This window comes from Notothenia rossii (assembly GCF_949606895.1).
Source record: "Notothenia rossii genome assembly, chromosome: 11".
Lineage (NCBI taxonomy): Eukaryota > Metazoa > Chordata > Actinopteri > Perciformes > Nototheniidae > Notothenia > Notothenia rossii.
Window position 1 is genome coordinate 48,916,106 of NC_136910.1, and position 26,289 is coordinate 48,942,394.

The window sequence follows — 26,289 nt, forward strand, 5'->3', positions numbered from 1 at the left end:
TGTATGTTGTTTGATTTTATGAATACCAAACCAAAAGACACATTCTTCAGTTATTCTGTTTATTTGAGGAAAAAATAGAATTCTTTTTTTCACAAAGACCTTCAGTACAAGTACCGGCAACACAAACAATACATAAAAAAGCATACATGAGATAAAAACACTTATAAAATGAGCTTTTTTAATAGAAAAAAAACAACAAAACAAAAGCCTCACGTTCAAACAGGCAGATTTCTGAGGGATCCCATCATCCAGATAAACAAAGGATGATGGTTCCTGTATCTGAGCGCACACACACACACACACACACACACACACACACACACACACACACACACACACACACACACACACACACACACACACACACACACACACACACACACACACACACACACACACACACACACACACACACACACACACACACACACACACACACACACACACACACACACACACACACACACACACACACACACACACACACACACACACACACACACACACACACACACACACACACACACACACACACACACACACACACACACACACACACCAGCTTGAGCGTCAGTCTCAAAACACTTCTTTATCACACTTGATCTGGTGTTGTATTAACAAAAATAGCTTACCAACACAGAGCCAGCCAACCAGCAACAAGCTCACTAAGAAAGTACATACACTTTGTTTACCTTCTGTACAAAATGTTAAAGTTAATACTGTATAGAAAGACGCCTCAAAATAGGAGTCACCAAATCCTATATTACAATACACAAGAACCCATTGAAGTGCATTTGATTTACCTTGCATGATTAGCACAATATTGCGTCACCAAAGTGCACACGTCACAAAATGTTAAGAACCCAATAGCGGCTGTAAAATGCTTTAAGGAGTACGTAGCTGATGTTTACGCTTTTTTAATTAGATCAAAAGGATTCAATGACCCGGAGACTTTTGCTGTGTGTAAGCTGAGAGGAAATAGATTGTGTGGTGTTGCTCACAATGTATACCCATCACTATCAAGCACTCAACAACACAGCAGCACTTCTAAAAGCCGTTGTTAGTCTGTCACTTATAATACAAGTCGATACGGAGTGCATATCTCGCCAGGATGTGCCGCAGAGAAGCAGTGCTAGTGTTGCAATAATATAACCAATCAGGTTCCATATATCAGTCCCATTTAGAGACTGATCAGCCCTTTCAGCTTCCATATTAGAGCCTTCCCACAATAGTTGCCACGATGGAGGTCCACTGGAGATTTCAAAATCCACGCTTCTGCGAATCCAAGTGCCTTGGACAGAGATGATGTCTGTACTCTGAGCTCTTCCAGGTTCAATAACTGCATCATCAAGGTACGCCTGCGCCGGATTCATCAAGGAGTGTTACAGTTCATGATTTTTAAATCCTTTATGATGCTCCTTGTGTTTGTTTTCCAGGGGAGTGTAGAGAAAAATAGGTGTTCATAAGATAATACGGAGGAACATGTAGCTTTAAAATACCTCGTTCATTTTCATTGTTCCATTGATTGTCTTTTCTTAGGAGCGGTTCTCCCGATGCGAAAGGGAAGATCTGCAAAACAGAACACAGAATATGTCATGTTATTGATTTAATATAAGCTATTGTTGAGGTGGTTTTGTGTTTGAGTGTGTGTACACCCACCTGAGAGACCTCCGACTGTCCTTCTCCATGTTGTTCTCGGGTCCTTCAGTCTCATATGAAGCCAGGTGGAGCTCTGCAGTGAAAGAACAAGATGAGATCTGTTCTCGTGCTTGGTGACTGCACATGATACACACTTTAACTATTTGTTTGTTAACTGACCGTCCTCAGTGTAGACGGGCGTCGTGACGAGGTACTGGAGGATGCGGCGGTCTCTGTCGAATGGACAGATCACCTGACGCCAAACCAGGAACTCGCTCACCTGCTTTGCAAGCTCCCAAAGTTTCTGTTGAGACATGACAGACTTTATTAACACCGACACCCAATTGAACGCAATCCACCTGTTACAAATTCCAAGAAAAACTAGGAAAATGATGATCGTAAATTACCCAAAAATGTCAGTAAAACAGTTGTTTCTTAACTGCATTTTAAAATGAACTCTGGTTTTAGCCACAAGGGGGCGCCATTATACCACCTCTTGTTATAACATTGCAGTCACTGTATGTTAATATTAAAACAGATCAGAATCAGAAACAGGTTTATTATCAGGTAGGTTAACATATACGAGGAATTTGACTTGATGTTGTGGTGCATACATAAAAATGTAAAACGCAGATAGAAAACTATTTGAACAAAACTATAATAACATTAAAAATATATAGCACATTGGATATGATTGAAATCATAGAACAGTAAAGGCAGCCAGATTTCCTCAAATACCTTCATATACAAAATGATAGACTGACCTCAAAGTTGATGTGCCCGTTGGTCAGCCGGCTGGCACAGCCTTCGTTCAGGAAGTAGATGTCTTTAATAAGGAGACTGAAGAAGGGAATAACAATCTGAAAAAAAAATTTGACAGCAAGTTTATATAGATATTTTCACATTTGGGACATTAGTTGATATAGTTCTATCCTGCGTGCTCTCTCACCTTCTCCTGGCTGCTGTGGGCGGTCTCAGACCTCTGGGTGGCGCCGCGGAGCGCAGTGCGGTAGTTACTGAAGTTACTGGAGGGATCCATCTGGTGCTGCGTGAGGTCAGACAAAGAGGAAATTGGTCAAACAAATCCATTCAACTTCATACAAAGAGTTGGCAATCCTACCCTGATGTTTGCAGATATTCTTTTTTTCTTACCTCAAGGATTTCGAACTTGTCGGTGTTGACTTTACCCCAGGTTTTCCTCAGTCTGGCAACAGGACTCATGTTCATCCCAGCTGTAAGTAAGAGTATACAGTGTTTATTTACAGAGACAGACCAATGAAAATGAGCAAACACGACTGCCTCCCTGAACTCACGTTGTACTTCCTTTACTTCTCAGCCTCCAGCTGGCACTATATTTGATGACTTTATTGAATTTGTAGTTGGCTGTTTTGACAAAGAAGGGGTTGGAACTACCATTTTACTGTAGCTTGCTCTTCTTCAAAAACAAGCTGTCACAAAGTAGTTTGTGAAATGAAGAATAATGCTGCTTACTGATTTAAGTAGAATCCATTTACATGTCGTTCATAAATATCTAGCGATTTACCACCTAGTGTATTAATCGATTGTTCAAAAAGAATCGCCACTATTTTGATAATGTATTAATCGTAGTATTCATGAAAAAATATGTAAATTCCCTCTCTTTCAGTTCAATATCATCTTTGGGTTATTGCATAAATAATAAGACATTTAAAGACATCTCCTTGGACATTTTAGACAAATTAAAAGATTCTATAGAAGTTTAAAGGTGGGGTATGTAATTTTGGAGAAACCAGCTCGGGTGTGCTAGAATTTGAAAATACACAGCCGGAAAAAACTTCCTTACAGAGCCCTTCCTCCAACATACACGAACGCTCACATGACCAATGAGGGCACGAGATAAGTTTGTGCACAGATGGAAGGCTGACAGGCAGGTAGGCCATCCAGTAATTTTAGCCAGGCCGGCTCAGATGATTGGTCGTGCTTTTTACAGTACTACGGCTTCCACAGATGACATTTTTTTATGGATTTTTTGTCAAAGCACTTCAGATATTCATTGCTATCGGTATGTTAAGAGCATTCCATGGAATATAACAACAAGTGTATCTCGAGCCGGTTCCTCAAACTTACCCACCCCACCTTTAATAGATTATTACAGAAGATAATTGTCCAATATTCAGAAATGAAGATAACGGTTAGTTGAGGCCTGTAGCATTATGTACTCTATGTAAGATGCTGAAGAGGTTGAAGCAACGCGGCATTTCCCCAAAATCAATTTAAAGTTGTGTGTAAGGAGGGGGGGTGTATATATGTTGGCTGCTTTTTAATTATTTGTTTGTGAAAAGTGAGCTTCTGTATGTTTTCTGTACTCACTGATGATGGCCATGAGGGAGTTGAAGTTGCCGATGTTGAAACACTCCTGAGCCACATCAATGAAGAACTCTATGATCCGAGCTCTGTGTTTCTTCTTCACTGGCTGTAATTACAGAGAACACAGGAGGGAAAGTGAATCAAAGATGCATGAACTGAAGACTAGAGCTGCGTGTTTCATGAAAAGTGGAACGTGCCAATAAACAACAAACGCTGGAGTGTGTGGAAAACAGGATGAGACCAAGAGATGTCTGATCTGCTCTTTTGAGAACAACGTACCATGCAGATCTCAGTGGCCACCAGGTAGCTCAGTCTGTTGAACCAGTTGATGTAGGCCTCCAGGTTACTGGTTTTACGCTTCCGGAAGAAACCCTGTGAACAAAAAGGGAGATGGCATGGTTAAAATCAAGCAAGAAAAATATTTTTTCAGTCGTTTTATCTAAGGTTTTTATCAGTTTTTCATACTATTAAAAATAAAAATGGGTATCAGGAGACGAATGCAACACTTTGAAATGACCTTATATTGTATTTGAATACCTTAATCTGGGTAATAAATGGGACAAACACAGTAAAAAGGTACATTTACAAGCCTTTGTTGGAGCTTTCAAATGCAATAAATCAAAGTTTTCCTCAGTAGAATGAGTTTAAGAGTATTAATACACAACATATGTACAAACTGAGCTAAGTGCATCCACCTTGGAAGACAGGAAGTAGACTTTAAGCTAAGACTTAGTTTATACTCTTTTAGTTGGGATTCGCCATTTAGTTTTTGGGCATTTTGGGCCCACTATAATTACCAGAACTTATATATAACACAACCTGACAAGACAAATTCTGATTATAATATTCCGCCTCGTATTTTTGTATGCAATAATAATTTTATAGAGCAGGCTGCTGCTGCTGTGTTATTTCCTTAGCAAATGGATCTTGACAGCCCTTCCACCCACACAACCTGTGGTCCTGCACAGTCTGTGACGTGCCTGCTATTATTTTCATCTAATTTCCATCTGCTTTTGGGCCTTTTTGCTTCTCTGAGAGACATCCGGTGGATAGCCTGTTTGCCAGGGGCACTTTTTGATATAAATAAACATTAGAAAAGGCTGTATTATTAAACTCAACTTGACCGTGATGATGTAATCCCGCGCATTCATGCCTCTATTAAATTCTTATACAACAACCGACAGCCCACTCCACTCCAAACTTCCCCTTTATACTTCAGGACCCCTAACGCTGACTCAACCGCTCTGTAATACAAAGTGGATCTTATGTAACCGGTGGGCAGCGAGATGCAGCTCAGTTGACAAACAGCGGCTGAAAGCTTGTTCTCTGCCGCGCAGATTGAAAGCGACCCTTCAGCTGACTCACAGGACAGAGAGCCCTTCAGGGACACTTAGACGTACGCAGAATGGCTCTTTCAGACTGTGTTTGATGCATGTTCAAAAGCTATAATGCAGAAAACTAAAATGTAATCCGAAAATCTGCCAGCCGGATCTTTCATGTGGCTTCCAAAGCAAATTCACTTAAACTAAAACAGACCACAAATTACACTCGAAGAGGGAAAATAATACAGGATGACTAAAATGACTACAATCAGTTCTTTGATGTTGACAATTATAAATAAATAAAAACATATTTTTACACATCAAGCCGTTGCTGTTGATTCTATCTACCTGGAAAGAAAGAGTTTAACTTGAATAGTTTTTTGAAGATACCCTTTGAAAAGCTATGAGAATGAAGAGAGATGATTGAAGATGAGAAATGATTATAAATGTATGTATAAATGTAAAGATGTGAGTAGGAATAACTTGCAGAAATGATTTAAAGGATAATCATTGATTAGCAGTAAGTAAGGGGTGGGAATTAATAAGCATTTGCTTCCTCCTGCTCCCTTTCGGACACATATGATTTATTATTATTATTATTATTATTATTATGAATATTTTTGTTGAATATATACATATTATTATGAATATTGATAAATACTGTACTCTAACAATACGGTATTCTGTTTTTCACATTTATTATTTTTTATTTGTTTTTTTTTAATCTGTTCGAAATAAAGATGGAAATAAAATGAAATTAAATTAATTTTGTAGTAGAAAAACAGCTTTCAAAAAGGGACCCTATTATGCTAAAAAGCTCTTTATTTTGTTCATACTGCCTGTGCTGCAGCACCTCTTTTCACCCTCTGTCTGAAACCAGAGCCCAGTCTGCTCTGATTGGTTAGCTGGCCGGCTCTGTTGTGATTGGTCAACCGCTTAGAGATGTCCCGCCCCTTATCCTTTCACGTACAATGTGTTGGAGCGCTAAGCAATAGAAGCTCGGCTGTTATATAGTAATGTCACTATGTTACGGAAGTAAACAAAAGACTAAAATGGTGTGGGAGAGAAACTCCCTCTGGAGGGGACTTTGGGATTTTAGACTCTTCAGACCATTTACATGCACAAAACCCCCAAAAAGCATAATAGGGTCTTTTAATAGTGTCACAAATCATTTCAACCAGCCACGTTGAATACAAGCAATCAATCAAATGAGTTCAATCTTAAGTTAGTGTGATGCTTAATGTCTAGTTACGGGGTCATGTACAGTATAGGATAGAGCAACACTTAAAGTCAAACACTTGTACCTTATGGTTGTCCAGAGGATCCTTCATGGCGAATGTCTGGATGAACTCCTCCGGGCCGATAAAACTCAGTCTGTCCTGAAGGCAGAGAACAGGGGAAGAAAAAAAATCAGGACGATATTAATGGTTAGATATAAGAGAAAGATGATCAACAAGGGGATAATAAATGATGATTCGAAAAAATTCAAACGCAATAAACATGGGTTTGAACACGAAATAATGTTATTTGTGCGGAAGGAGAGCTATAACTTAAGAGTTTCTGGAAAAGAAAGCAGGCAATATCTTAAAAGTGTGCTCCAAAAATGAGTACTGAAAGGATTAACAGCACATGACTAAAAGCAATTTAGCTACACATCAAATTAAAGTATGGATTAGTGGTCTGTGTGCAGCGCTGCAGCAAAACAGACCACACAAATGGGTTTATGGGAAAACGATAAAAGCAAGAAAGAAATACGAATCGTAAAAGAAAAATTCAATAATTCAACACGAGCAGGAGCCAAAAAGAGAAAAAAAGCAATTTAACACTTTAGCATTTTCATTAGGTCTTTACATGTGGGCTTTCACCACCAAAATGAATGAATGCACTTCATTTAGATGATAAGAAAAGGCCCTCCAAACCCCTCTACAGATGGAGACTTATGACATATGATTTCAAATGAAACGGCCCAAGTGTCTTCGTACCAGTTCGATGTGTGTGAGCTGCTGTGCGATGATGAAGGGGTCGTCACACACACTCATTACGTCGCAGCGCTGACCCGAGGCCTGTTTGGTTTTCAGGGAGGCGGGTCGCTCCAACGCCACGGCGCTGAGCGCAGCCACGGCCTCCTCGTACTGTCCAAGAGCCGAGAGGCGCTTGATCAGCCGCTGGGTCATCTGCTGCATGGCCCGCCACGAGTACTGAAGGCACGACACAAACGAAGACCGTTAGATGTGATACTCAGACAGGACACTTTGAGGAATCAACATGGCATTGCTTTATGAAGTCTGATAACAAGTAGTGTTTCTATGCTATAAGAAAAGCTGTATGGTGACGGCAAAATTAGATTAAAATGCCCCGTTTGTGCAAAAAAGGCCAAATGTGATGCGACATTATAAAAGTTTGCTTAAGATTAGCTTGATTTTTTTTATGAAAACCCGGCTTTTACTTGTAATTACCAGGCGTTCTTTGTATAAAATCGTTTTTGAATGTGTGTTCTAAGAGTTCAAACTGACCTCATCCCCTCGGGCCACGTGTTGCGTCATGTCCTTGAGGCAGCGCATCATCCTGTCATCTCTGAAGTCGTACGGGAACGTCTCGGTCCATTCGGTCAGCAGCTGCACCAGCTTTGGCGCCACCTCACGGAAACGGATCTAGAAAAAAATCATCACATGACGTGTTAAAGTGGCAAGAGGCACGTTTTTTAAATTATTATTTTATTATTTAAATACAATATATTTAGATGTATTTATTACTTTTTCACTACGAGTAGTAGGTTCTGAGGAACATGTGAACCAATGATGTTGTCTTTAAGATAGTGGCAATAATAACACCACCTGGATAAGTTGCCAATCACTACTTTAAGTAGACGTTATTTAATGATCATTTATAGATATAATCTTAAAACAAAAAATCTTTAAATGTCACAAAAGCAGCCCTTGTAGTGTCTTTTAAACACAATACACTGCTAACAGGTGCAACTTGTTGTTGCCAATAAATGTGCTACTTTCTTTAATTTGTATTTATTTGAGCCCTTTCTGTGTGTCTAGAATGTCTTAAATTAATAAGGTGATTATTTTAACCTCAAAAGCAATTACAGAGGTGTGTGTGTGTGTGTGTGTGTGTGTGTGTGTGTGTGTGTGTGTGTGTGTGTGTGTGTGTGTGTGTGTGTGTGTGTGTGTGTGTGTGTGTGTGTGTGTGTGTGTGTGTGTGTGTGTGTGTGTGTGTGTGTGTGTGTGTGTGTGTGTGTGTGTGTGTGGGCATGAGTGTGACGCAGGTATGGTGGGTGCGAGATTGAGTGGGAGGAACAGTGAAATGAAGAGAGAAAATAGCTGTGTGTTTGAATGTGTGTGTGTGTGTGTGTGTGTGTGTGTGTGCACGTGTGTGTTATCCGCCCACCTTATCCAGCAGGGCGTCTCCAGACCGCTGCTGCTCCACGCACAGGTGGCAAACCTTCGTCATGAGCTCATAGGGGTGCAGGAAGAGGCGTGAACTCAGCAGGAAGGTGAAAACATACGACCTCTGATGATGGGAAAGAAAGAAGAAAAAAAACATCTCTTAGGATGAGAGAGTCTTTTTACAAAGGGAGGTTTAAGAGCACTTTACCGTCACTTACATCAGGGTAGTAATCTACCGTGGGAACCAGGTGCTGGATCAACGCCTCAAGTGATGCTGAGACCAAGCTGTTGTCATGGTAACACATCTCCCCGTAGCTGGCGGTGACTCCGTGTCCGAAGCGTCTTCCTTTGGCTGCCACAGAGTTGCTGCGTGAAGATTGTTCGCTGCTGCCTCCACTGCTACTGCTAGTGGTGGCGGTCGTGTGGCGGTAAGCGCGTCCGGGACAGGAAGTGCTGTGTTGCCGGGGGCTACGAGGCTGCGGCGAGGTGTACGGGTTCTCCGAAACGGCGCAGCTGCTGTTGTAGCGATGCTCCTTGGTGGTCATGGAGGACACGGAGGAGCTGCGACACGAGCTTTGAGGCTGCGGGATGTCGTAGGGGTTCTCCGCGGAAACGTAGGCGCCGTTGTAGACATTCTCCTTGGAGGGGTTTGGGCCGGTGCCGTTGCGGTACGGGCTGTGAGGCTGAGGGTGGTTGTTGTTGTTGTTGCCGTAAGCTACGCAAGAGCCAAACTTTCCGGCGTATGGGGTTGTGGGAGGCATGATGACCTGAAGGAGAGACACAAGGAGGTCAATGTGGACCAAATCATGGACATAATATCAGTATAATGTATATCTTTCTCAAATTCATCTTCTCAATCAAATGGGGAGATAAAGTAGTTTTTTGATCTAATACAGTCATTCCAAATGTATGACAAAAACAAAATCCACTTCTAATAAGTGGTCTGATCTTTTCCTAACACAGTTTGTTATGACTGCATGAAAACAGCAATTAGTATAGAAAGGTCTTCAGATACTAAACAGAATTTTTCCATAGTAGAAAACCAACTAATGATAGATGTTGCTACCCCCTCTAGGAAACACTGACCTAATAGACCCAGAAAAATGAAACCAAGAGCAACCAAAAAGTAGCCAAATGCATATTTCCTTATAGCACTTTTTATCATAAGACTGTTCCCTGAATGAATTATTCGTTTTCTTTTTCTTTGCTGACGTCTTCTTTTTGCCTTCTACAATAGGTATTTAAACCTCACAATACACTGTCATTTGAGTCACACTCCTTCATATGAATCAAAAGTGATGTCGTCTGTAGTTTTCCTACTATGACAGTATGACCCAACCTCCGTGCTCTGGGAATGTGGCTGTAGTTTAAGCTGCATCACTCCGCATGTTATGAAAATATCTGTTTGAGCAACTCGATCACACAAAGCTGAGACTAAGAAGCCTGTCTGTGAAAGTAATTACACTAAATCACATAATGTTACCCCTCCTCTGTTTACTGTTTTGGCTTGTTGAAAGATACATCCTTGTGTAATCCATTTTTTTTAAAGTTTTACATTACAAAAAGGTTTTCAAAACAGATTCTTTCCTCACTGTCTCCTGTTTTATTGTATGTTTTTATCACTCTCTTGAAGCTTTTGGCGTCAAGGCGGCAGGAGGGTAAACAAATAGGCCAACAGATGGATGATTTCAAGGCAGCAATGATTTTTTTTTTTGCCTTAATGGTGTAGATAATTGGATTTGAGGAAGGTAAGCTGATCCTAGATCACCACCAAGGCGTTCTTTAACTCTGGAGCCATCTTTATCCTGCTACTGTCGTCTGTCTAGGAACCGCATGCCAACGTAAATCGAGCCGCACGCACACACACATGTAACACGCAGTGGCGTAACACTGAGCCAGAAAACAAAAACCCTGCAGGAATCCAGCAGACTTTTGTTTGTTCATCGCAGCGCCGACAGAGGAGTGTCTGCCTGAGCCAACATCTTACACACACCCATGTCCACCATGGCGCCTAGCCCCATGTCGGCTTAATCCAAACACACACACATGTCACACATAAACAAATGATGGCTTGAGTGACACACACACACACACACACACACACACACACACACGCACACTCTTGAATACTACAGGGCCTGGCATCATGCCACTGTAAGCCAGTCCACTGCCAGCCTGCCTTCTGAACTCTGTGATCTCTGCCTTCTGTTTCCCTTCTAACTCTGTTAAAAGATTACAGTGGCTTTACCGTCCTAATGTTACAATAAAGTAGAATCTGGAAAAGCTCTGGTGGTCAAGCTGATAAGGAGTCATATTAACTCACGCCATTCCTCATTTCAAGCTTCTGTTTGCACTGAAAGGTGACCTCACACAAATGGGAAAACTCAAACCAATTTTTAACCAATCCTAGGTTTTTCCAGACTGACTTCCTGAAAAGTTGACCCTTGGGTTAGCTTGCGGCTTCGGTGCTGCCGCGCAGAAATGTTACTCTCTTTAAATCATAGGTTGGACTCTCTGCGGACGCCTTAATGATGGTGTTGGGAGCATAATTTCATATTGAAAGCATTGTTCAAATGTTCTTGTTTGTAAACTTTGAAGAATAGCAGCCTTGCAGGATTGGCTTAAAGTGGGAATCAAAATACAGGAAATGGCAGAAATGTATAGTTCTTCCAAAACGCTGTACCTACATAACCACGATCTAAAAACATTGCCGGCTTTCTAGTGTATGCTCATTTAAACTGCCATCTGTTTTCGTAATGTGACACGACAGACAGTGTCTCCTGCCTTGACAAATGGCACCAATTTAGAGTCTGGAGCCTGAAATGTCATAACCTGGTTCATCAGAAGGTTAAAGCTAATATAATTTTTGATGCAGCTGCAGGCAAAAATCAACTGCTAATGGATTTAAACCAGGGAAATCTGTCAAAGCTGTTCATAGAGACATCGTTTTGGGAGGTTTGATGAATGTGACAGTTATATCCTACTGTATGTTAAGGCTGCCTTTGTCTGTTGTTTTTCAGTTTGTTATTTGCACAGGAATTAATTGATTTGAGGGAAGTGCATTTGTTTTGCAGCTGGGCTAACTTCCCTCTTGGATCCCAGCAGATTCAGAAGCACCACTTGGCTCAAGACTAACTTCACTCCAAATGGTTCCAAAGAACAACCAAATTCTTTCAATCTTACTCAAGCTATTTTTTTCTCAAAATCACACATAATGTGGTTATACGAAAAAGAAGGTACACCCAGCAGCAATACTGAGGCCAGTTATAACAGGGAGGGGGGGAGAACGAGCCAAGGGGGGGAGGTCTTCAACAATAGAGGTATTATCTATCCTGTCATGGCATTAACAACCGCACAAAGACCCCCAGGAAGAGATCAGAGCAGATGAGACACACACACAGCAGCTTTCACACACTCTGCCTTCCACCGTCGGGCTGTATGACGCCCAGGCTCGGATCATTTTCACATCAGTCAGACCAGCATAAAGCATTCTCATTCTTCCGTAAGGTGTGAACTCTTGTTTTTGTTCGTACTCCCTGGCAGACATCATCTGCTGAAAGATCATGTGCCAATAAATGCATGCCTTGTTTGCCAAGTGCAATAAAGCCACAGGAATTTATCTCTGTATAGCAGCCCATCGAAACCCGCGTATTGACGTAAGCGATTATTACTGCACGTGGTCAAGCTGCTCTAATAAATTGAAAAGGAAATACAGGGACGGATGCTAGTATTGGCTAACATGGCCCAAGTGCCACCAAGCCTTTAAAGGTGGTGACAAAAGCACTTTTCTGTAGCCCAAATATACAACTGCATTAAAACGGGCACTTCATTTTGGGTTTTTCGATTATGTTTGTTGTCTCTGTTAGGATTACACCAGCAGTTTAAATAGTCTTAGTAAACCATACCTCAATAGCCCCGCCATACAGGTAGCCAGCCAGCAACGAGTACTGTAACAGTTTTCGTAGAATCTTGAACTAAAAGTCTTAAATCATTCGGTAAGGTTAGAACTGTATCGTGGTGTTGGCAAAGAATAACAGTATGGGGATTTATGCATTTATTTAATCTTAATTTAGACAGGAAATCTCATTGAGAGAAGCAGTGCGTGTCCAATGGAGGGAGGGCACCTAGAGGGGATATTTGGTGGGCACCTAGAGGGGATATTTGGTGGGAACCTAGAGGGGATATTTGGTGGCCACTACATTTCATTTAGAGTTGATAGGGAACTGTGGAATACAGACACAGTACAAAAACCAAGCATAACCAAGCATCATAATGGGCAAGCACTCTGAAGCTAACCGAGTCAGTCTAAAATGTCCTTATTCAAGTCAACGGACTCTACGTGCTCACTGACCTAATAATATTCAGTGCTGAAACCCCCTGAAGCTTAACTAACATGAGCTGAAAGGGAAGACTTGTTTGAAAAGACTTTTTGTGTCGTCTAATCAAATTGGAGGCCTTTGAGCACGGCTAAGAGCTCGAAAACACACTAACAAAAAGTTCAGCATGCACGTAGGTTAACACAAGGTGCACCCATGGCGTGAGAGAGAAGCACCTGATAATGGGACCTGTAAAACAATTTATCAGTGTGGCAAAAGGCCAAAGCAATGCAACGCTATCTTTGTTCTACTTCGTACCTTATGCACTTTGACACTAATAAGTTACAGCAGGTGAGGCGTGTGTGAGCAAGACAAGCATGTCGTCTTGGGGGAAACCCTTCGCAGTCAGCCTTATTCCTTACAATAAATGAGGTTAAAGTCCTAGACTCTGCTCGTATCACTTACTCGTGGTTTTGCCAAAACAGCACACTAAGCAAGTTTTACACGGACAACCCTTTAAACAGCCTTACCATAGACAAGCACCACTTTACACTGATTCTGCTGTTTAAAGAACATTTGCTAGTGTGTATTAGCATCATAGTTGGTAAATGTGGTACAGAATTTGAGCAAGCAGCCATAATCTTTTTTATATTTTATGATGTTGGATATCTACGACGGAAATTGTGATATACTTTACTTTTGTCAGTACCATGAGCTTGTCAGCTTCCAAAGCATGATAATCTGCGGTTTGATTCTATATACCCGTAATCCTTTTTGTTTTGGGGTTGTTTTCCTTTACTTTGCATGACTTTAGGATTTAATGTAAACAATTTATACCACAGTATTCATGTTTGAGGTCTGACAATCACAATTTCAAGCAACCACCAGACTTTGAGCATCAACATCACCAGACCAAACGCAGCAGAGCTAAAAAACAAAACTCCACCCATGCTTGAGTAATCATACGGGTGAGCTAGGTCCTGCCTTGGCTGTCAAGATGCCAGACGATTAGACCCACTGTAAAAACCTGCAGCTGAACTAAACCTCATATCAGGTGGACTTTAATGATAAGCAGAATACCATTCACCCACTGCTGATCCTGTTTTTATCTTTAATTCCCACACACATGGGATTCAAGTACGCATTTCCTCAGGGTTAGAAGTCCCCCACACACACACACACACACACACACACACACACACACACACACACACACACACACACACACACACACACACACACACACACACACACACACACACACACACACACACACACACACACACACACACACACACACACACACACACACACACACACACACACACACACACACACACACACACACACACACACCTGTCCCTCGTATGATCTGGTAGGCTAGTACAGTATTAACCTACTGTTAGTAAGGATAAAGACCCATTATCTCCTTTGTTGCTGCTGGGATGTAATAACACTAAGCTTGTGTAAGGGGGTTTTCTCTCTCACGCACACATTTTCTATTGTCTAAAACCCTTAGATCTCACACATCCACAACCCAACAGAACATACTTTTAACAATACGATTAAAGTTAGAAAAAGTCACTTTAAGTGGATAAAGAAGCTGATTTTAGATCGGTTGTAGCCCATAATGTTGCGTCTGTTCCTTATACCTGCTTTTGCGGTTATCATTCAATAAAATAAACCTTTTAAAATTAGGTTTATCCAATAAGTAAGCTTGCAAAGTAGGGGAACCTTGTGGCATTCATTTCAGCAAGTTAAGGGACCATTGGTATATATAGAAGTGTGTGCGGAGGGAATAAGACTGTTATAGGTTGGTTTGGCAACAAGCACACACGTTTTGTGTCTTCTTTATTTTCCCTAGAGACAAATACACAATCTGTTAGTATCTCTCTCTCACAAACACACACACACACACCCCCACAAGACAACCATGCCTGGCTTACATTATGGGTTTCTGACTGAGTCATAACACAGTAAAAGTAAAAGCTGACTGTGAAAAAGCCATGCTGTGTAACCACATTCCCATCACAGGTTCTGCCTGGTGAGCAACGATTGTGCGTATGACAGCAAGCCCAATTATAACTCACATGGGTGGTAAACAATAACAACAACAACTGAAGTAAACCAAAAAAAAAAGAACTGAGAGGGTATGCTGGCATTTAATACCAAGACTAAACCAAAGCATTTAAGTTGTGTTTGTTTACTAAAAAGTTGCATTTGAGTAAAGATGCTTGTTAAAGCAACGAGATAAAGCATTACTAAACGTTATTTAAGGGATGATGATCTTAGTGATGAGAAATGCATGATTGCAATTAAATACAACGTTGTAATAATAATTGTATGACTTTAAGCGTCATTTTTTTCTAATCCTAGATCAACCAGAATAATGTCCATAGTTTCTATAATTAACCCCACCATCCGCACCCCCAACAATTTACCTCTTATAAGTTGCAGCTCTCCGAATGCAACCTCTCCCCGGAATAAACAGTTGTAAAAGCGGAGAAAAAGACTGTCCAAATTGTTTGTAATCTCCGCTGTTAGGGATAAGCCTGCACAGTGAGTAACAGACAGATAAGTCTTTCAGCAGTGTGTCTGCACCGTGCTCTCCTCCATTGTCTCTCTGCTCCTGATATTTGAGTCAATTTTGAACCAGCAGCGCCGTATTGAGCCTCAAAGCAAGGCGTATTCAAATGACTTCCATAGAGCCGGGAAAACACACCAATCACTGCTCAGGGGCGGGTGCCTCTAGGGGCGGTGCGAACCAATCGCAGAGGAGGAGACGAAAAATCGAAATCTCCGTGGATTCTGATTGGCTGGCTCTCCGTCCGTCGAGTTCCTTCTTTTCAACCGCAGACAGGGGCCGCGAATGTTTTTTTAGGAGAGCTGAACTATGGAAGGTGTAAGGTTTCCTGAAGAATGTGTGTGGAGCCTTTGTGGTTGTAAGTTGGTCTTAGTTGCTTAAAAATCAAGAGTTTAAAAGACTATAAGCCTTGACTGTTTTTATGTTGTGTTTACAACGTTAAATATGGTAAATATTGTCATAAAACACTGTCAGAGAGAGTAAGATGCAAGGAAACACACATATTTAGCTAAGCTATTTGTTAATATATTGTTGTAGAATTGTATAAAGAAAGTCTTGAAAGGCATACATATTGTAGCATTGTTTTGAAAAGATTTTCTCAGCAGCCATATTGATAGTGTCCTAGTGGGAAAAGCACAGGTGTATTTAATCAGAATCAGAAACGGGTTTATTGCCATTTCTGCTAACCATTTGTGTTTTGTGTTTTTTTAGCACTGTATGGAAATAAGATAGCAGTAAGTGGATGGTGTCTTCAAACTGGCCCAATAAAGGTAATATACAGTTGTCATTGGACATGACCCATGAAGCAAAATGCATATACAATATATGTATATTATGTTTGTTTATCAGCTCTTTTAGTTTCTAAGAAAAATATCTAACTTTTTCGCTGTTCGAGGTTCATTTTGCTTCCCAGCTAACTTTGTCTGTATGTTTTCTAATTCTGAAATCAGAAATAGATTGTTTTGTAACTTGTTTTGTTGCTGAAAACAGGTGTATGTTACCATAGAAAAGGATATAGTTGACAGCAGTTTGCGGGCTATAGAACAAAAAAACGCTTGTTGTGGTATAAATTAAGAAAACTGCAGAGATATATTTATTTTGTGTGGATCTCTCTCTGACTATAAGGGGACCTAAAACAAAGTAATTTGGATGATTGTTAATCTAAAATATTTTTGTTTAGTTGTGTGATAATCCAGTTGAACGCAGGATAAATCAAGTGTTGTTGGTATTGTTTGTTTCCCTAGAAGCTACAACATGCTTAACATGTTAAGTTCACATATCATACCCTGACTCGAACAACTTATACATACACAAACATTCAAACATGTTTGTGTGTAAAGGTAGTGAACTCACTCTAAACCTGAGTTTCGTCATACAAACCAGACTGTTGCCCACAGGTTGTTATATCGGATAATAACCCTTCTTGCAATACCTAGTTCTATTGGTAAACCATTTAATTGTACCTTTGAGTAAATCTATAAACATAGTTTTTGAATCTCAACTATAGTGCCTGTTTACACTATTCAACACAGAGAACAGTGAGGGCAAAGTGGTCATTTACAGGATTGATTGTTTAGTAACCGCATTAATTGCATGTTGCTGCATTTATTTTTTAAGAGTTAAGTAAAACCGTCTCTCTTTTTTGTTGTATTTATCCGATGGAGTTTAGAAAGGATTTAACCAAATGCTGAAATTAATCCACCCATGACACAAAGTTATCCTTAAATTGAAGTGAAAACAAGCATATTATCTCTATTAGGTTTTCTTGTAACAACAGGAATATGTACAGTGAATCCTGTTGTACTTACCGGTATGTACAGTCTTTCAATGTACTCTCTTTTTTTGGGCAGGTTTACTTCATTTTTACTTTGTTAGTATAAAGAAACACCTCATCTCTTTCTATAAATATTTAGAGTGTACTCTAAATATATAAACTGTGCTCCCTCCAACAGTCTAATTTCCTCTAAAATATGGTAATTAAGGTGAGGTGTGTACACACCGTACCCACCCCCTCAACTGCCACTGCACCGCTGCCATCCACCGCAACACAGTCCAGTCCTTTTCATTGCATAATCATCAAATTACATAATCACAGCATTTGATTTACAGCGTGGCCGGGCCCTGATGTTGTGGGCGGCGCTCATTTTTTGATCACTGACGCCTCTTACATTCTGACACATCACCGTTCAGGCAAGAATAGCTGATCTCTGCTTTTTACAGGCTACAGGGTTGTATCATTTCAATAACCCAACTCCTACACCCTGCACCCGAGCGCACAGCTTCCGGCTGCGTAGTATGCCCATGCCCGGTCACACACACACACACACACACACACACACACACACACACACACACACACACACACACACACACACACACACACACACACTGACCACACGCATCTTCTTCCGGTGATACTTGACCGTGGTGAGGCTCAGTGAGGGCCCTCATGGGAGTTGGCTTTTCACTTGGCTGCTTGACGCCCACAACCGGCAGTGCTGTTGTGGAAGAGTTCCTGTAGTGATCGAAGATGTCTGTAAATAAGGTTATCCTTAACTGGTAACACCCCAGACCTACCCAAGTATTTGTTATATGGATGTGTTCGCCATAGAGTTACTTCCTGAGTACAGTCCGCTGCAGTGCACAGCCTTATATCGCATCTGCATGTGATGTTGATTGTATTCCCAATGTAGGTGTTTCAAACATGTTGTTCTCTCTCTGTTGATAATGTCAAATGTCCCTTTCTGTTTAAACAGCCTAAAGTGGAACTAGGCAGAAATGAATAATTTATATTCTGAAAAAGCATCTTATGTAACCCTTAAGACCTTTAGAAAAGCCTTCATGATTGTGAGGCGAAGTGAAATCACATTTTATTTAGGCTTAAAATGGTTTGCAAACAACAAAAGAGAGAATTCACTGTTTGCTAGTATGGCTTTAAAGACTTAATTGTCTTTAAACAAGAGAGATGTAGAGGGGCCATACTGCAGGATTTAAACATAGGCAGCATGGTTCCAGAGGCTTTATTGGTTAAATGAAAAGATGGTTTAATTGAGTGTACTGCTTCTTTTCTGCCCACATTGTCCAGCTAGGCCAATGGTGAAGAGAAAATAGTCACAAAAAAGTATCTGCGTCCCTGTGTAAAGCACAGCCCTGATGTGCAGGCGTTTAGCATAAAGGTCACTTTGTTTAGAACGTACGTCATTTACAAAAATTGCACCAGAAAACCAGTCATCATCTTGCCCACGCGTCGCATAAAGATTATAATGCTGCAGAGGTTTCTGATTTCAAAGTCATTCAATCTTGACCTTGATTTTCCGTTGTCATGCCAGTATACGCTGTAAGGCAAAGCTTTATCATCATGGAAGAAACTGATCAACGTCTTATAGAATATTCACAATTTATCATATGTGAGCACTGTGACTCACTTCAGATAAAAGATTATAGAAAATGGCGGGGGGAAATCTGAAAAAGGGAAGTTCTGGTAAATGTTTACCTGAGATCAACTGTAAGCTCGTATGTGAAAGGAGTGATGAACCGAGAGTTACCAACAAACTCCCAGCTAATGAATGAAGTTAGCATGTAGCTCCTGAAGCATTAAGCAGCACTTGGAGAACAAATGAAGAGAAAATCCATAGAAATATTTTACTCGTATCTATATGCTTATCAGGTGAGCAGAAAAAAAGATGCTTTAATCAATCTATTTTAAAGGTAGAAACATGTAATTATCGTGTTTTTCATGTTTCTAAGTGGCCCAAAAAGTGCAGATTCAACTTAATGTTGGGTTAATGACACGATAATTGGTAAATTCTTAAACTGCGCGTCATATAATATTGTTGAATTTCTGTTGTTCAGTTTGCTTCTTGGATCAACACGATTTATTCTTTCTACTTTGAACCCCAGTTGCACCATGTATTCCTTTTTACATTTGTATTTTTCCCAAAACATAAAGGTCACAAAGCTAGCCTGTATCTTATAGCATTTTACAATGAGAACATTACTTAAAGTTAAACTAAAATGCCCCGAAAAACATGGCTTAAAAGCTTTTCAACCGGCAGCGTGTTTTTGATTTCCAGGAAACTGACACAAAACAAATGATGTCAGACGCCACCAGCAGCAGAAGCAGAAACAGGCGTAGGGGCTGTAGTGAGTGTGGGTGGGATTAAACAGTGACAGCTGGGTGAGATCATTACAGTTTCGGGTAAGAGAGGGATATCAAAGGGGGGAGAATGCGAGAATCGGGGGAGGGGAGGGGGTCGGGGGTATAAAGGCGTAGGGGCAGAGGGGTGGGGGCTTTTGTGGTGACATTCTTTACTCTCAGGAATGCATACACTTGTATAGTACAATTTAAAGAGAAGAAGTAATCCAGCTGCATGAAAACACCGACCTGCTCTAAGTCCCTTAACTGTCCTTTTACATTTAAATGCTAACATGCGTGGAGGACGTGAAGATAGACATGCATGAGGACAGTTCAGGTCGAGAGGTTGATATGAGGGATATATCAGGAGGAGGGTAGGGGGGGGTTGGGGGAGGAGAGGGAGACGGGTGACTCACAAGCTTCCAGTAAGAGGTCTGACTCGGCTACTGGAAGCCCCCAGACCCTGCTTGGGGACAATAAGTGGCTATTAATCCGTGTTTGTCATTTTATTTATAGGTGATTAAATATGGAAAAGAAGTGAGAGAATGTGAATGCTACACAGCTGTCACTATCTGTGACATCATACTCGTCACAAAGAAGAGAAAGAGAGATCCTCAGGCTTTTTTTTCCAGCCAAATCAACAGGCCTGAGATCAGTTTTAAACATGCTTTGACTTCAAAACAAGTGTACAGGAAACAAACTCATGTGCATTGAGCTTAATGCAACAATGCACCCTTCCTCGTCACTTAATTTGCTTGCTCATTGTTTCATTCAGTCGCTCAAAATGCACACCAGTTTATTTGAAGTGATTAATCTTGCTGTTAAACCTTGTGCCCTGTGATTTGAGTTGCTATAGCGACATAAAGACCAGAGAAAAGGGGTTTGCTTCCACCCAAAGCAACAGCAGCCACGTAATGGCAGGAAATGCTTATCTGGCTCCATTATGACTGAGACAGGTTGGCAGACAGCTGATCTGTGTGGGGCATGCCAACTTTTATAGGATTTAACAAATGTTTCTTCCTTTGATATTTGTTCTTTGTGTTGGCTTTCCTTTAGTAAAACAACAGAGGTAAAATGCAGGTGTTTGATTGCATAATTGATGACTAAGGTTTGAACGTCAATCGTCATCTGTGTCTTTTTGCTCCTGCTGTTAAGAATGGATATAAAGACATGAAGAGAAGAACTGTTGCCTGTCAGATCGTTTTGATGTTTTCTGTACCTTTTTTAGTTTTGGTTATGTTTTCATTCTTTAAAAAATTGCACCATAGTTTACAAGAACAAAAACCAATGTTGTCACTTGATCATTTAAATAAAGAAAGAGAACAGATAATTGAATTACTCTCCCTTAGTAAGAATCTACATTCCGCATTGCCTAAGTAACTTACACTGAAACTTAAACAAAAACATTGCAACATTTTAGGAGGAAAAAAAAACACAAACTCATGCCTCCTGCTACAGTTTGACCCCCCCCCCCCGCCTCTTCACATCTGACTCCTGTGATAGTAGCTGGTGATGGATGATAGGTGGACAGAGGGCCTGTTTCCTGGATGTGCCCTGAACATCCATGTCACACACACAGATTTCCTCTGAGGAAGTAAGGTACACCCACACACACACGCACACACACACCTGCACATACATGACCCACATTCACACACACACACACACACACACACACACACACACACACACACACACACACACACACACACACACACACACACACACACACACACACACACACACACACACACACACACACACACACACACACACACACACACACACACACTACACCTTACATTCCCTTTGTTTATATAACCTTACATTCCTTACACTGACCCACATCTGCTTTACATAAAAGACCAGGGACAAAGCCTGAACCTGTTGGAATATTTGAATCCTATTTTCCTTTTTCAGTTCTACGTCAGACACTATTTATATGCCTGACACCTTTGTGCATCCATTTGAAATATTTGAATTCATAACACAATACAGTGCGTGTCATATTTTAATGCGTATAAAATATGACAGCCAAAAACTACAAACTGGTTTCCAACAAATGAAAAGCAAATTCCTCACAGCACAGAAAGTTCCAGACTTCCACTCAGTAGTGCTTTCTGATGGACAACCAATGCAACATACTCTTACTGTGTGTGTACTCTTTGAAAGAAAGGTAATTTGTCCAATTTGGGTGACTTGCTTCTCTCCTCTGCCTCTCAATTATGCCTCCTCGTATCCCCCTATTACCTGTCTAATTAAAGCTGACAACCCATGAGAAGTAAACATTTGAAAGGAGTCAGTCAAACCCATATTCATGTTACATGTTTTTTTAAAGACACAGTGAACTGAAGGCACTCTTGCCTTTCTTCCAGCTCAATTTCTGTAGGAGGTCCCCACTCTGCCGCTTTCCAGTCCTCCCTATAAAGTGTTAAAACCCAATAGATGTCTGAGGTAGGATGTGAGCTGCCCAGGCTCTTACTAAAAACAAAAGTAAAGATACATCTGGGAGCAGGCAGTGTTTTGATTTACTTCTGTAATTTCACTGCAGCTCCGGTGGTTTTTACTGTAAACCACTCCTACACTGTCTGCAGATGTGGCGCTGGATTTAGTCAGAGGGAATTGGTACACACAGTATTTCTGTGTGTGTGTGTTTTGTTGAACGTCCAAAACCAAATTGGATTCTTTCTAAGGAATTCTGTTGGTGTTTTCAACGCAAACTGACTTCAACTCCTCACAATGGTTGATCAATCACTCCGGATGTTACGAGACTATTCAAAATGCAGCAAAACTTGTTTTTCCCCTTTATCTTCTTCACAAAGACTACGGCTCTGCACTGATTAGCGGTGTAAACACTGTAATCTAAAGACATCCTGCTGACAGACAATGACCGATTAATCCTGTCGGTTTAGAGAAACCTCAGAATGCAACTCGGCCTGATGCAAGAAATGTTTTTCTTTGTCGTTCTTGCATTGTTTTTCTACAACCTCATAACTTCTTGTGAATGGATCCATACAATGGATTCAGAAAATGACAGAGTGGCCTTCTTTTCCTTTAAACACAAAGTCCTTTCATTTCTTTCAAAGACAATTGTTGGGTGTGTTGTTGATTTTCAACTAACTTGCCAATTTCCCATATTGCACCACCTTGTTTTGCATTCAAACATATTGTCATAAAGTGGATAGATATTGTGATATCAATCAGCCATTTCTTTTATGTCACATTCATAAAACATAACACAAAAGCTAAAGCAAAGCTTGCTAAACTAATATTAGGTCTTCCCAATATAAAGAAAATGTGCGATAAAGCTGATTATATTACAATAACCGATGTTATGTTTATGTATCTTTTTTTTTAACTTATATGTTCTCAAATAACTTCTCCAGTAACTGTAGTGCTTTTTCATTTGACCACATTTATCCCTTAGACCGAGAATCCTTGAGTTTAAACAAGGAGTAGAGCAGCTGGTCACATTCCATTCATTCCTCTACATAATAAGATGGACGTGAAATCTATATTCATCCCAGTGACCAAATGTAAACAGTCCACACGAAACGAGAAGAATGCAAAGGAATCTGAGGGCATCCTCGACTTTCTATTCATTCGGTCAAGGATGGCTGAAAAACAAACATGTTTTCACCCAGGAGCTGTATTGTTTCTCCACATGTGTTGTTGTGCGCCTGAATGCAGCGTCCAGCCGAGCAGCTGAAAGTGTTTACGCTGGCCTTTAGGCGCAGGTGCACAATCCAAACCCAAGGGAAGGAAATGGAGGGGAGGGGTTTGAATGTGACACAAACAGGAAACAAGCTTTGTGTTCCCTCCTGCTCAGTGGCGCACACGAAAGGTTTATTTCAAACTTTGGCCTCGTGCAATCTATTTTGTCAGCTTATTCGGTACGCTATGTTTTGCCAGGAGCTTACACAACAGACACTTTTGAAAGATATGAACCTAGTCAATTCACCTCTATCATTCTGAAACCTTTTAACATCTCTCATTTATCAGATTGTTATCAACGCACTGACGTCTGTATGATGACAAAGCGGTTTAAATGGGAGTTTTGGGCAAAAGGCCATTGGACATACAGGAAATGCCTCTTCAAGTTGAAGAAGTCCCTTCACACCATGTTCACAGTTGTTTCTGGTCGTATATGGAGAACTGTCTTGTTTGTAAGAGAAGAGACACGTTCTTTTTCCTGGCTGGGAAAAACGAAAGTCATTTGAATCCAAGACAAGCAAATACTGAGCCTGAAGTAGTAAAAATGTTAGCACTACTTCGTCAGCAGGAGAACGAAAATGTCAGCCAATATAAACAAGTGGATAACAGTAGCCTGATGAAAACACGTTCCAGAAAAGAGAAAGAAGTTATAACCAATCCTCATCGCTATAAAGATGAAAACACAGTCACTTCTTAGTACCCAAAGTATTTAAAGAGGCCCCGTGTGAAACAAACAAAACAAACTGAGCTTACTCTAAAGTAACAATTTAAAGTAAAATGACCTTTTTAATGATTAATGATAGTCATAATGATATATCTTGTCCTGTCCGTAAATGTTTCGAATATATATAAACATCTTACAAACCACAATATGGTTTATCTGCCCATGTAGTCTCTTATCTAGACATCCAACAATATTGAGGTGTGTGTGTGTGTGTGTGTGTGTGTGTGTGTGTGTGTGTGTGTGTGTGTGTGTGTGTGTGTGTGTGTGTGTGTGTGTGTGTGTGTGTGTGTGTGTGTGTGTGTGTGTGTGTGTGTGTGTGTGTGTGTGTGTGTGTGTGTGTGTGTGTGTGTGTGTGTGTGTGTGTGTGTGTGTGTGTGTGTGTGTGTGTGTGTGTGTGTGTGTGATGTACTCAGTGTGGGAACAGGTCCTACCCCTCTACAGGAAAGACATTAGGAACAACATGAGAGTTGGGGGAGTGGAAGGGAGACGGGCAGTGGGGGGAGCTTTCAGGGAAAGAAGGAAACGAATGGAGAACACCCTCGACTTTTCATTCTCACTACAGAACCCCTCCTCACTCTCCCCCTCCCCCTCCTCCTCCTCCTCCTCCTCCTCCTCCTCCTCCTCCTCCTCCTCCTCCAACAAGTGTGAAGTGTCCCTCCTCAACAATAAGTGCAGTGCAGCGTGGCATAACAACAAATAGTGCGTCACTAACGAGTCACGGCAAACATTCCGGCCTGTCTGCGTTTGTATGTCGTCCACGTATTCCCGCCACTTTGTCCCAGACTGGACGAGTGTGTTTTGGGACAGACTGTTTGTTATGGGAGGGGGGGGTCATCTGCTTGTTTAGCTTTAATTTAGTTTCGGAACAGACTTTTCTGTCGGGGACATTTGTTTTTGTTGCCATCTGGTTTTCATAGGATCCCTCAGAGCTGCTTTAGCCTCAGTTGGGCTGGAACATGATTTGGGTAATCCTTTGTAGTCAGATTCTAGGAGAATAATAAAACCATTTGTAGATTAAACAATAAATCAGTTTCATTGTAACACATGATTTAGAAGTGGTTATTCTATGATATTATTCTTTATTGAATACAAACTAAGTTCCATTCAGACTGCCAAATAATGATTGGCTTTATCCAACTTGATTTGAAAGTTGATTCATAAGATTGACGACGGCCTCAGTCCGTAGAGCATCGAATCCTTCAGATGGATTCAATAACTTTCACATGGAAATCAGAAAAAAGGGACATAAGGTTTTCATATATCAGCAACGGTTTGTGGCCTGGATCTGGGCCACAAAGCGTTCCTGTGTAAACATCAGTGCCAAACGGGAGGGAAGAGTCTGCTTGTTTTGAGACTGAAGTGCCACTCCAGCTCCTCTCATGGGAGTGATTCATTCCTGGATGGAGAGAAAAAGGTGGGAGGGCAATAAAACCAGGGATAAGTAAATATACGGCAGTTTCCAGAAGGTGTTTCGGATATGAAGCAAACTCATAATACCTAAGAGCAGCATATGTTATCATTGGTTATCCTTGGCAGTGAATACAACATCAAAGGGTTTAAAATGCAAGAAATAAGGCGATGGTCCTCCTAAGATCAGTCAGTCATTTCAGCAACTTTCCCCGGAACGGCATATGTTTACGGTAAACCCTTAAGTGGCCAAAGTGATTATGACCGGAACAAAGTAGAGTGACAATGTCCACAGAGAGCAGGGGGGTGGGTGGGTCAACAAAACGGTGGACCTGAATACACAAGACCTCCACTTTGTCTAAGCAACAGTGTGCGTGTTGTTTTTTAATCATGACTGTAATTGTTTCCTATCCTTAACAAAGTTATTATTATTGCAACCATGACAATAAAGGTCCCCAACCTTTCATTAAGTTGTAATTTGAGCCCAAACCGTGATGTTTTCCTAAACGTAAACCATGTCCTTTGTTGTGAATAAACATTTATAATAGCCTTGTCAAACAATACAATTTATTTATTTTTCAGCTGTAAAAAAAAGACGGTTTTGGGAGATTAATTATACTACAGTATCTTCCCAATGCAATCATCAGATCAGAAAAGGCTTTTATTTAGTTGATTGGAAATTAAAGCTCTGTGAATAAAAATGGAGAG

General features: G+C 40.8%; 2 protein-coding genes across 5 annotated transcripts in view; one reads left to right on the forward strand and one right to left on the reverse strand.

The window, feature by feature from the left end:
- Positions 1 to 42: 42 nt before the first annotated feature.
- On the reverse strand, positions 43 to 15,674 carry LOC307024793 (ras-GEF domain-containing family member 1B-B-like). Its single transcript, XM_079659195.1, has 14 exons — positions 15,459 to 15,674; positions 8,920 to 9,468; positions 8,703 to 8,825; positions 7,820 to 7,957; positions 7,289 to 7,504; positions 6,611 to 6,685; positions 4,264 to 4,356; positions 3,988 to 4,090; positions 2,791 to 2,870; positions 2,588 to 2,683; positions 2,403 to 2,498; positions 1,819 to 1,942; positions 1,660 to 1,732; positions 43 to 1,569 (listed from the first exon to the last, which is right to left on the reverse strand). Exons 2-14 carry the CDS (start codon positions 9,460 to 9,462, stop codon positions 1,536 to 1,538), a joined length of 1,794 nt encoding a protein of 597 aa, XP_079515321.1. The 5' UTR covers positions 9,463 to 9,468; positions 15,459 to 15,674; the 3' UTR covers positions 43 to 1,535.
- A 109-nt stretch (positions 15,675 to 15,783) lies between these two features.
- Positions 15,784 to 26,289, forward strand: part of LOC307023770 (chondroitin sulfate proteoglycan 4-like) — a 39,574-nt gene continuing 29,068 nt past the window's right edge. For 2 of the 4 annotated variants that reach the window (XM_079657317.1, XM_079657318.1), the window contains exons 1-2: positions 15,784 to 15,959; positions 16,313 to 16,371. In XM_079657317.1, coding sequence (XP_079513443.1) covers positions 16,344 to 16,371 — 28 coding nt within the window. In that variant the 5' untranslated portion in view covers positions 15,784 to 15,959; positions 16,313 to 16,343. Of the gene's footprint in view, positions 15,960 to 16,312; positions 16,372 to 21,242; positions 21,336 to 26,289 lie in introns of all 4 variants that reach the window. The other 2 variants (XM_079657319.1, XM_079657320.1) reach the window with 2 other exon arrangements.

Excerpts from the sequence above, each read along its gene's own strand:
- LOC307024793 (XM_079659195.1), bottom strand. The coding sequence starts at position 9,462 with ATGCCTCCCACAACCCCATACGCCGGAAAGTTTGGCTCTTGCGTAGCT. Across the intron at positions 2,684-2,790 it reads ACAAGTTCGAAATCCTTGAG|CACCAGATGGATCCCTCCAG; the intron begins GTAAGAAAAAAA and ends GACCTCACGCAG. Across the intron at positions 1,943-2,402 it reads ACGGGCACATCAACTTTGAG|AAACTTTGGGAGCTTGCAAA; the intron begins GTCAGTCTATCA and ends ATGTCTCAACAG.